The following is a 12,117-nucleotide window of genomic DNA, read 5'->3' as shown; positions in this document are numbered from 1 at the left end:
CGTACGCAGGGTGAGTCCATAGCAGAACAGCATGACCGCCAAGGGCATGAGGAAGCCGAAGGTCTGGGGCAGGGCCCGCATCACTATCCGCAGTCTCGTGGTATTGGCGCCCATGTCCTCGTAGCAGACCGGGCTGGAGTAGGGGGGATTGATGGCCCTGCGGAAGATGAAGATGGGCAGGGACAGGATCAGGGACAGCGCCCAGATGCCTAAGCATATGAACTTGACCCAGTGCCGCTTCTGGGTCAGTGTGCGTGTGGCATGGACAATGGCCAGGTAGCGGTCCATGCTGATGCAGGCCAGCAGTAGGATACCACTGTAGAAATTGACTTCCTTCAGGAGCGAGACCACCTTGCACAGGGGTGTGCCAAAGATCCAGCCCTTTGCCTTGGAGGCAGCCCAGATAGGCAAGGTCAGGGCGAAGAGCAGGTCGGCTATGGCCAAGTTCAGCAGGTAGACGTCAGTGACAGACTGGCTGAGCCGACTGTATAGGACAACCAGTATCACTAGGGAGTTTCCCAGCAGGCTCAGCACGAAGACCAGGGCGTAGATGACCACCACTGCATACTTGTTGATTTCCAGAGATTCTGGCCTGCATGGGGCAGAGCCTTCTGGAATGAAGGGCAGGTCTGTGCTGTAACTGTAATTTTCACCAAAGAGATCTTCCAAGCCGTAAGCCTCCCAGTCCACGTCTTCCATATTGGAGGCAAACTTAAGTCCTGGCCTAGAGAAGAGAGATGGGAGTTACTGCATGATACTCTCTCCCCAGATTCTAGCCTATTTGCCCATGAATCTTGGACAGGATTCTTTGCCTTGGCTTGTATATTACACAGAACCTTCACATTAGGAAATAGTTGTGGCTCTACGTTATGAGCCACATTTTGTGATAAATGGCACGTTGCACAAAACCTGTAGTTCCCTCAAAGCCAAAGAGGTTCTGAGCTCTCTCCATGACATCACCATCACCCAAAACATTGTTTAAATCCCAATCCCTACAGAACATGTCTCAGATTCTTCAGTGGTGAGCCTCTCTGGCTAATGAAGCTGGATTTAATGTCAGAAATAGGAGGTGCCATTCAGTTCTTGATGTGGGAGATGAAGCAGGGTTTGACTGCTAGAGAAAGATAGAGGTTTGACTAGAAAGCTGAGGGAGGAGCCCCTCTGTCCCACTTTTGGGAAGTCATTAAAAGAAGTTTGTGGGAAAATAGATTTAGTGGTAACAGCAATACAGCTGCAGGATACTGGACCTAGAAGAAAGCTTATTTACAGCCCTGCATTTTTCTTTCCGGATGCAGGAGACCTGCTGTGGGAATATTTGTGCAGTCTGAAAAAAGTATATTAAAAATCCCAAGCAGGTGGCTGATTGATTCTCTAAGTGGGTGAAATGTGACAGACTGTCACAGCCGTGGACTGCCACGTGGAGGTGAGCAGAGAAATCCAGAGTGCTCGAAGCAGTGGGAGAGGCAGAAAAGACAGGTCGAGACAGGTGCAGGCAGTGGCACCTGTGCCATATCAGGAGGTGCAGACGGGTGGAGACACACTATCCTTGTTTTGGTGGCTTTTCCATTCTGGTGGGGACACTTTCTGTCATGCCAGTGAGTACCTTCATCTATCCCTCACTCCTCAGCACCCCCAGACGAAGTCCAGGTAAACCCGCTTCTGTTGGCTCGGCCCTTGTTTTGGGGATAGCCCAAAGCCTGCTTTCAGGGGAAGCTGTAGTCACTCTGAAATTTTACCCAGTTTTCAAAGAGGATGTAAATGAAAGTAAACCAGCTCCCAAGTGAGTTCCTTGTGAACCATAAGATGCATCAGTACTGTGCCATTTCTTTATGACAAGGTATGACAGTCCTGGGACCACATGCAAGGAGGTAACCCATCTCAAAACGGAACCAGCGTTAAAGAGAAAAACACGAAGTACTAAGGCTCCAGAATAACTTCAATACTCAATAGGATCATCATTATAAAACAAGAGGGACAGTAACGCTGTTGATGAGGATGTGGGGGATGGGACCCTTCTTATATTACTCGTGGAGATGCGCCCGTGGAGCGGCTGCTTTGAACAGTTTGGCAGTTGTTCAAAACGTCGAACATAGTTACCAATGACCCAGCAATTTCACTTCTAGATACGTGCCCAGGAGAATGGAAAACCTATGTCCCCACAAAAACTTGTACACAAATGTTCACAGCAGCGTGACAGCCGAACAGTGGGAACAATTCAAATGTACATCAACCGATAAATGGAGAAATTAATGGAGGTGCACACAGACCATAGGCTGTTGTCCAACCAACGACAGGAATAAAGAATTGACATCTGCTGCGACGTGGATGAACCATGAAAACATTATTCCAGGCCAAAAAAAAAAAAAAAAAAAGCCAGACATAAAAGGCTTCATACTGTACAAGTCCATGTATGTGAAATGTACAGGAGAGGCAAATCAGTAGAGACAGAAAGTAGATCTGGGTTGCCAGGTGCTGGAGGGAGGGGTTTCCTTCCAGGCTGATGAAAGTGTTCAGGAATTAGACAGTGGAAGGATTGTATAGCTTCACGCGAATACTAGGAACCACTAGTTGTACCCTGTGAATGGGTGACTTTTACAGAGTGCGAATTCCATCTCAATTAGAAAAAAATTAACCAAAGGGGGACACCTTTGAGAAGCAAACACAGATAGTAAAACAACCACATCAACAATGAAACTCTCCAAAAGCTTTTCTCTTTAGCAGAGGGAGGTCTGTCACTCTCAATCATATATAGCAAAGAAGAAAGCCGAATAGGGTTAGGAGAAACTGGAAAAGCAATGCCCTTTCCCCTGGAGGGACGGAATTCTTAGTCTAGGTGATTGTGGCCAGTTAAATCAGCTTCTAAGCCCATGGAGAGCATAGAGCAGACTCTGTGAACCTAGAAAGATCTGATGCATTTGGGGAATGTCTAGCCAGGGAGATAAAGTAATAATGGGAAAGGCCACCATACAACTTAGCCAGTGTTTTTCGCGAGACCTGTGACAAGTCACTAGTTCTGCCATCCCACGGTCAAGAGGTTGTTTATCCCAGGGTTCTGTCCAATGAAATCACAAGGTCAAGAATGGGTCACCTCTGGGAACAGATGATCAGAGATGCTCTCAAGGGAAGAAATGACCTAGAGAAGGCCCACTTTTAGCAGAGCATAATGGGACAGAGAGCTTGTGCCCATAGAGGACAGGCCCGTATTTAGGAACACTGACCGTGAGAAGGCAGGGCCAGGGCAGAAGGAGAAACTGCCCTAACAGGAGACAACAGCAGCCAAGCATACTTCACTGGTAAGTCCTCATTCTAAATAAGCCAGTGCTCAACTGTATGGGGGAGGGGCTGGAGATACACAGGGGAGCTCCCACTCCCAGACATGGAAGATCTGCTTGAGGGTCCAGAGGGAGACCCTGAAAGTCAGGACAGGAGGTGGAGAATTCCTGTCAGAATTCTGACAAGAGAAACAGGACAAGAAGAAGCAGGCAAGAGAAACAGGACAGGGCAGTGACCTCCAGCCACTGGGGAGACAATGCTTTGTGGATGCTTGTGGGTTTTTCAGCTTACCAGTCTCTAGAAAGGATGTGTTGACAGTCAAAGGGAGAAACTAAGGGAAGGGAGTTGACCTGTCTGAGGTCTGCTTTTTGCCTCGGAGGTACATGACCTCCCTGGAGTGTTAGAGATAGATATGATCAGTCCTGACTACAGATGAGAAGACAGGCACAGAGGAGCTCAGACGTCAGCCCATGGTCACAGAGCCTACAAATGCTACAGCCCGGATTCCATGTAGGTGTGGATCAACTTAGAATCTACAGACTTGCTTTATTAAAAAAAAAAAAAAAAGTCATACCTCCTATATTAAATATTTTTGAAATATATTTGTAAGTTAAGTTTTCAAGATCTCATGAAGTCAGACTGCATACAGTTTACTCCTATTGTTTGCTATTTTGTACATTGTTTTCTTATCTATTCAATAGGGCCAGAACGAAAGAAATAGTTCTTGCAAGAATGATAAACAAAACACCCTTAAACTGGCTGACTCCCACCGACCTCCTGGTCATGTTCTCGGTGAACAAGCGGGAGATTCCCTCATTGAGTGAAATGGCAGGACCCTAATGACTCACGGTCATTCAGAAACTCCATGGATGGGATGATTCTAATTCATTTTATAAAAATGCTAAACAACGGAGACGTACAAGATCCCAAACATTGAAGGCAATCTTTTCAATCACAATAGAAAATTCAGGAATTTTAATACAATTCTAGCATGCTTTCTCTCTATAAATATAATCCACAATATTCGCATTTAATATAGGGGAAGGGGGCCTGGATGATGTCTGGCCCTTCCTTGGACCCCATCCTAGTCAAAGCAGGGGAGCTGGCTGAGTCAGGAAGGGAAGGGGCTGGGCAGAGAGTTGCCCTAAGTGGTTGTTGGAGAGAGGAGTAAGGAAGAGGGGCAGGAGCTCTCCCTTTGGGGATCTAGGGAGGTCTTAAGAGGAAAGAAGCCCACCCCGGGGTGGGGAGAGATGTCTGGGGTCATTGGGGGCTGGGTGTCAAGGGGGTCAGAGAATAGAGACATTCTGGAAGGTGAGAAGGGTGGGTGTTCCAAGACTTACCAGGAGCCTGGGCCTTTCACCTGTGGGACCCGTCCAGGAGGGCAGATGTGTCTGACTGACAGGGCGGGGTGGTGAGAAGAGAGTGGAGGAAGTGAGCGGTGGATTACATTGCTCAACTCGAGGGTGGAGTCCTCAGGCTGCTGGATGCTTTTGATAACTTGAATAATTAATTCTCAGGTCAGCTCTTGGATGGCGAGTTATTTTCTGACCTGGTAGAGTTTCATATCGGTAAGGGACCTGTGGTGTTTTCTAGCCAATCTTTCCATTTCACAGAGGAGCAAACGGAGGCCCATGCCAAGGCAGCGGTTTAACCAGGACGGCATGGATTTCTCTCATCTTTGCCCTGGTCTCAGCAGACCCTGGCTCTTTCAGCAGCCTGGTCTGACTGTCCCCATACCCTAACTGCCTCGGGCTGCCCCCTGCTTGGGAGCCCCCCCGCCGTCCTGCTTTTGAACAGTTCTCCCATCTCAAAGGAGAGCAGCTCATGAAGATGAGAGAGATGGAACTTGGGCTTCTGGTGATCCTGGACCTAATGTCTCCTGTCCCCACCCCATGCACTCCCAGAGCCCTTTCTTGGCCTGTACACTTGGGATTGGGTGTGTATGGCTGGCCACTTTTGGAGCCAAGACCATCTCATTTGGAAAGAAAGGCTTTTGGTAAAAATTCACATCTTATCCAAGTCCAAACACATTTTCGAAAGCAGAGTTGAGTGACACTGAGAATGTACATTTGTTATTAATTACCGTGGAAAGGATAAATACAGGCAGAACAGTGAACACTGATTCACGGCTCCCTCCCAAGCTCCCTCTCCCTCCAGCAAACCATGCCTCTAGACCCTCCACTATGCCCCTTGACCCCTGCATCCCAGGACCCATGGAGAGCTCGAAGCCTGCAACAAACTTGCTTACCCCTAGGAAAGAACCTTCAAGTCCAACTGTTTAGCAAACATTCTTTGTCACTTCTCTCTTTCCCATGCTGGAGAAGAATGCAGTGACTCCTGGCCCGGTGATGCTAAAACCAGGCAGAGGCTTGTTATACACGGAGAGAGGCACAGGAAAGCAGTGGTTAGAGACTGAGTGAGCCCAGCAACTCGGGGCCAGTGACTTTCCCTTTCCGAGTCTTGGTTTACTCATCTGTAAAATGAGGCCAGTGATAGCATCTAACCCACTGGGCTGTGCTGAGACTCAAACGAGGGATTACCCATAAAGCACTTAAGACATACAGCAAGCCTGATATTAGCGTTTGTTAGGGCGATCTTCGTCTCTGGAACAGTTTATCAACTAGTGCCGTGACTGTCTGTCCCACTACACACACCACCCCCCCAGGGAAGGAAAAGCAGTGGGTCTGCTTCCCGGGCAGACTTTGATGTACAGCCCCATCGGCTCTGGCCTGGATAACAAGAGTCATGTGAGCTACAGTGTTGGGTCCCTGCTAAGGTCCAGCTTCTGGGAAAAGTGCTTTTCGGAACTTGTGCACTGAGGGGCACTTGGCTGGCTCAGTCAGGGGAACATGCAACAACTCTTGATCTTGGGGTCTAGAGCCCCACCCTGGGTATAGAGATCAGTTAAAAATACGATCTTGATGGGGTGCCTGGGTGGCTCAGTGGGTTAAAGCCTCTGCCTTCGGCTTAGGTCATGATCCCATGGTCCTGGGATGGAGCCCCACATGGGGCTTTCTGCTCAGCGGGGAGCCTGCTTCCCACTCTCTCTGTCTCTGCCTGCCTCTCTGCCTACTTGTGATCTCTGTCTGTCAAATTAAAAAAAAATCTTAAAAAAAAATACAATCTTGAACAAAAAGAATTGGTACATATTTAATCCTCATAACAAAGGCGTGAAGTGTGCACTTTCTGAATGAGGAAACCAGACTCTGGGAGTTAAGCAACCTCATCAGAGTGACACAGGGAACTGGCGTTTAAACAGTTTTTAAGAAATGTTGTTACCTGACCTCAAACTCTGTATTCTGTCCACTGTAACAAGGGGCTGGAGCCTAGTTTCAGCTTTCCGAGCTTGGTTAGGAACCTTTCAGTCCCAGACAACGGAATGAAAAGGTGTAGAAAGAGGAGCCCAGATCTGACATCTGCCCCCCCCCCCCCGCCCCGCCCCCCCACTGGCCCGCTTCTTGATATTCATTAGGTTGGTCTGGCACCTGCACGTGGATGGTGGGGTGAGTAGAATGGGCTGATGCCGTTGCTGGTGGTCAAGATGAGCTTGGACGAGTCAATTCTCGCTGGGCCTTGATGCAGTCTACTGGAAAATGAAGCGATCGTTCTAGATCTGTATTGTCCAGCACGAGAGCCACTGGATATACATAGCTACTGAAACTGAGTTGAAAGAGAACGAAAAATGTAGTTCTTCGGTCATACTGGCCGCCTTTCAAGGGTTCAAGGCTCGCACGTGACAAGTGGCTACCATATTGGACAGTGCTGATATAGAACACCCCCGGGACTGCAGAAAGTTCTTTTGGGCCACACTGTCCAGGTGAAGATATCTTTCTCTTTAGCTCTATGTTCCTGCTCCTGCAGTCCAACCCATCAGTTCTCAGGGGACTCAGAAAGGAGAGTGAAATTCCACCAGACACGAGTCCCTGACGGCCCTCGCTCGGAACAGCTCACTTACCTGCTATTTGCACGACAGTTGCTGTCGTCGTATGAGTGGCTCCTGATTTCCTCCGGGGCTAGGGGCTTGGGAGCAGTCAGCACTATTTGGCCGGAAAAAAGTGAAGCAGCTTTAGAGGGAAACGTCTGACCTGGGGTCAGCAGGGTGAATTCCAGGAGGCCCACCGGGGAGGCGTCCCCTCAGAGAAGCAATGAGGTTGGTCCTAGGACTCTGACTCCAGGCCAAAGATCTGCCTGGAGATTTTGTGGTGAGCACTGGGGATTTTCACACCTACCTGTCTGAGGCTTTCTGGAGGAGCCTGCCAGGCTGAGGAGAGACTGAGCCTGCTCAGGCTATCTCTGAGCGTTTCCAACCTGCACATCCTTCTTTACAAGGAAGATGCAGGCAACCCCAGCCCCTGGTGAACAGACTTGCCTGCACTTGTTACACACTTTCTTCCTTCCTTCTAGGGTCAGCGTGAGAAGCATCCCTTCTTCTCTTTCTGGTGAATTCCTGCCCCGGCTGTGGGACACCCTGCCTCTCGCGTCCTTGAGGGGTCTGTCTCCTGGCCCTTTTGCCCCATCCGCCATCTCGTTCCCTGAGTTTGCTCATGTCTCTGTCACTCGCCCTCTGTCGTAGGACCCCTCCAGCTACTGTGCCCCCAGCGCTCTGCTCACGGTGGACTTCTAGAGAAAGTGGCTACTTCCCCCTCGCCTCCTCTCCTTCACTGCTCAGCCCACTGCTGCTAGCTCCCTTCCCGTCCCTCTGCTGAAACAGCTCTTGCCAACACTACCAACAACCTCAGGCCACGACGTCCAAAAAGCCCCTTTCTTAAATATATCTGCTGCCGAAGCAAGCACGCCCATTTCTTAAATAAAGCGGTTTTACGGTTATAACAACAAAGCCCACATACTGTAAAGAATAGAGGAACCACCAAAGGACCTGAAGTCGAACTGGAAGGACTCCTTTAAGTCCTTAGATTCACACACAGATCTTATGTCCATCTTTCCAGACTTTTCCACACATGCATGTATGGACATGCTTTCCTTCTTCTTCTTCTTAAAACAAATGATATGGAACTGATGATATCATTCTGCACTTCACCACGCTGTTATGGGCTGCACAGAGGTCCACCTTTCTTTTTTCCCTGACAACATACTAGTCCACGGGGCGGATGTATCATGATTGATCCGATAATTGCCTTGTGGATGAATATTTAAGTCTTGCTACGAGCATCTTTGGATGTACGTCTCTGGGAATTTGTATGATGGTTTGTGTGGCTTAAGTGTAATTTTGCTGGGTCATATCGGTGCCTCTTTAAATTTTGATAAGGCTGTATCTGCTAATGGTGACTACATGTATTGTGGTGGCGTAATGTACAGAACTGTCCAGTCACTGTGTTATATACCTGAAATTAATATAACATTGTGTATCCACTATGCTTCCATACGAAAAGACTGTATCGGGGCACCTGGGTGGCTCAGTGGTTAAGCATCTACCTTCGGCTCAGGTCATGATCCCAGGGTCCTGGGATCAAGCCCTGCCTGCCTTGGGCTCTCTGCTCGGCGGGGAGCCTGCTTCTCCCTCTCCCACTCCCCCTGCTTGTGCTCTCTCTCTGTCTCTCCCTCTAACAAATAAATAATAAAATCTTGAAATTAAAAAAAAATTTAAAAAGAAAAAAAGAAAAGACCCTATCAATTTATTCTCCCACTGGCAATTCATAAAAGGGTCTGTTAGTTACCCTATCTACTCATACTATCTCACATTTGTCAATTATGTTAAAATGTTTTCTCCCAGCCTGCTGTATGCCTCGTAACTGTATTTATGGGGAAATGGTTATTGTTCAAGTCTCATTTGACCTCTGCAGTATTTAATCCCACTGACCTCATTCTCTTCCTATTTCTCCTGAACCTTGGTCTCATTTTGTGGCTGTAGTTCTCCATTCATCCCTCAAATCTGGATGTTCCCTGGATGTTCTCCAGAGGAGAGGACCAATGCAGGTCCTCTTCTTTCCCTGCCCTCACCAGGCCAGCCCATCTGCTCCCCAGGCTTCAGCCCCCACCCCATAAGTGCTGGGGTCTCCCCCACCTTCAGTGCCCGGCTTCCCTCCAAACTTCTCTTTGCAGCTTAAACTCCTTGTGCAGCCTGAGCCTCGTGCAGCCTCTCAACGTCTCCCCTGAGGTCCCACAGGTGCTGCAAGTAGGTCCACAAGGTGCAGCAGGTAGAAAGCTTGTCTCTGGGAATTCTGACCCCACCCTCCTAGCTGGGCTACTAGCCTACAGGAAACAGTCTGGCCCTGGCAGGCCCCTCACAGGAGGCTATCTCTTAGCATCTCTCTTGATTATCTGCCCCTTGCCATCTTCAAGGACAGTGTTAGGCAACACTTTATTCTCTCTTGCCTGAACTAAAGCAATACATGGGGGAGAGCTGTGGATTTCAGAGCTGGACTGCAGACCTTGGGCGAGTTACTCAGTCTCACGGGCCTCAGTTTCATCATCTGTAAAATGGGGCTACTGAAGCACCTACTGCATAGTGTTGTCATGTGGATTAAATGTGTCTGTATTGAAAGATTTTTTATTTGAGAGAGAGCGGTGCGCGCGCCAGCGAGCATGCGCAGTTGCGGGGTGGGGGGAGGGGCGCGGAGGGCAGAGAGCGAGTCGAAATAATCTCTGCCTCAAGTCTTTCTACCCCAAACCATCCTCCACTCTGCTCTCAGAACAATCTTCCCGAAGCGTGAATTTGATCAGGCTCTTTTCCTTTACAAACCCTTCAAGGACCTGCACTGCCCTCAGGTAGAGCCTCCGCATGGGACCTTCTGTACCTACCTGGCCTCGTTCCAGGCCACACCTCCGGGACTCCTCAACTCCAACCACAGAGAACCAGGGGTGGCTCCCAAAGAGCCCTGTGGTTCCCCGCAGAGCCTGGCATGCCTTTCCCTCCCTGGGCTATGCTCGTTCCTACACTCTTGGTCTGGCCAACTCTTCTTTTTCCTTTAAGATTCCGCCTGGTCAAGACCGCCCCTGAGCCATGCAGCCCTCTCTCTGTGCGGTCTGCACAGCCCCACTCCCCCGGGGCATATCTCTATCATGGCTTCAGTTATGGGATTGGTAATCATCTCTGCTGCTCCTGCCTCCCCACTGTGACGTTCTTAAAAGTAGGGATTTAAAAAAAAAAATAAAAGTAGGGATTTTATATCTTTTATATGTAATACATAAAAACACATAAAAATAATATATAAATCGATGGTACACAATATAGAAAAATATATAAATATTATACATAAATAGGACTAATCTATGATAAAAATCTCTGAATCCCCAAACCAACCACAGTGTTTTCTGGCATGTCCTGGGGGCTTCATAGCATTCTGTCGAGCATGGAATGATTTGACAAAGTCGGGGAACTCGTGTACATTGGAGGATCTGAGTGACATCTGGTTTCAAGAAATAATGACCTTGTCCAAGTTTTCCAGCCTGGTAACAGCGAGGTCCCATCAAGCGCTGTGACCACAATCACGCTGGCTGACAGTCTCTGCACTCATGCAAGCTTCACCGGCCCCCCCCCATAAATTCTCCCAGGAATTTGAGGGAGTCTGTTGCAAGTGCCCCCCAGGTGCTCTTCTGGGTGCTGCTGGGCTAGACATGTGCTCTGGAGTCACTCCTATGTTCCATGCACATCCCCATGCAGCACCAGGGGTGGCTATGGTGACTGTGGAAGCTTCTGCCAGGGGTCCCCAGTCCTCTAATGTCTGTGGAGCTTTTGCACTCTTCCTTGGACTTGGCGGGGACTCTTTGGGGTGGGGACAGTGCGGAGCTAGAGGCTGGACCTCGGCACTGTCCTTCCATCCCTCCCCAAATGGGGAGAAGGTCCGTTTTCCCCATTCCCAGCCCCCGATTTCCTTCAGATGAGTTCTGGTCCAGGAGCAGAACTCTTTGCCTCCTCTTTGAACATAGGTTTCTGCCAGGTCTCTCCTCTCCCTCTGTCTTAAGGCAGACATGAACTCGACACTGGAGTTCCACTAAAACATAATGTCTTCCACTAGAATATGAACTTTGCCCTAATACAAATTTCTGAGCAAATCAGACTTGCGGGAAGGGACTGCTGCCCCTTTGGGTAGGGCTGATTCTGTTGCCCTGATTGCTCTAGAGCTCTGGTCCTGTCCCCCTCCGCTCCCTCCCTGCCCCTCCGTTCCTCTGTTGCCCTAATTGCTCCAGAGCCCTGGTCCTGTCCCCCTCCACTCCCTCCGTTCCCTGCCCCTCACCTTGTTGCAGGCTTTACTAAGGAGAAGTTCTCACCAGCTCTCCAGGGCAGGAACTGCTATTGCAAAACTCTTGCTCCATGCAATGGTAATGGGAGGCAACTCTGAGTGGCCTTGACCCCAAAAGGCGGTGCACAGGCACTGGCCAGAGCCACAGGGTTGCCCAACCCTTGCAGAAGCTCTGACTGCCTGTGTGAGGCAGAGGGGATGGGGATAAGAGCACGCAGGGCTGCTTGGGGCCACAGAGTCTGCCCTGGAGCTCAGATAGGGCAGCTAATCCCCTTGATGGAGAGTGGGGCCCACGCTTCCTCTGAAATGGTATTAACATGGAATTTACTGAAGAATTCTCAGGCAGTCAGGGATATGACCTTGTACTGTGGAACTACACAAGCCCTTGTCAACCCTCTTTATTAAAATGTAGCTCTCTGAGGTGCCTGGGTGGCTCAGTGGGTTAAAGCCTCTGCTTTCGGCTCAAGTCATGATTCTAGGGTCCTGGGATGGAGCCCCGTATGGTGGGGGGGAGACTCTGCTCAGCAGGGAGCCTGCTTCCCTTCCTCTCTCTCTGCCTGCCTCTCTGCCTACTTGTGATCTCTGTCAAATAAATAAATAAAATCTTAAAAAAAAATGTAGCTGACTGAGTACTGTGCAAAGA

General features: G+C 49.3%; 1 protein-coding gene across 1 annotated transcript; it reads right to left on the bottom strand.

The window, feature by feature from the left end:
• Positions 1 to 6: 6 nt before the first annotated feature.
• On the bottom strand, positions 7 to 718 carry CXCR2 (C-X-C motif chemokine receptor 2; the record flags this gene model as incomplete). Its single annotated transcript, XM_059392672.1, has 1 exon — positions 7 to 718. A coding segment is annotated over exon 1 (693 nt), but the record flags the coding sequence as incomplete, so codon positions are not given.
• Positions 719 to 12,117: the final 11,399 nt, after the last annotated feature.

Source organism: Mustela nigripes, chromosome 3 (genome assembly GCF_022355385.1).
Source record: "Mustela nigripes isolate SB6536 chromosome 3, MUSNIG.SB6536, whole genome shotgun sequence".
NCBI lineage: Eukaryota > Metazoa > Chordata > Mammalia > Carnivora > Mustelidae > Mustela > Mustela nigripes.
Note: the sequence above shows the minus strand (reverse complement) of the source record. Positions and strands in the feature narration are given on the sequence as shown.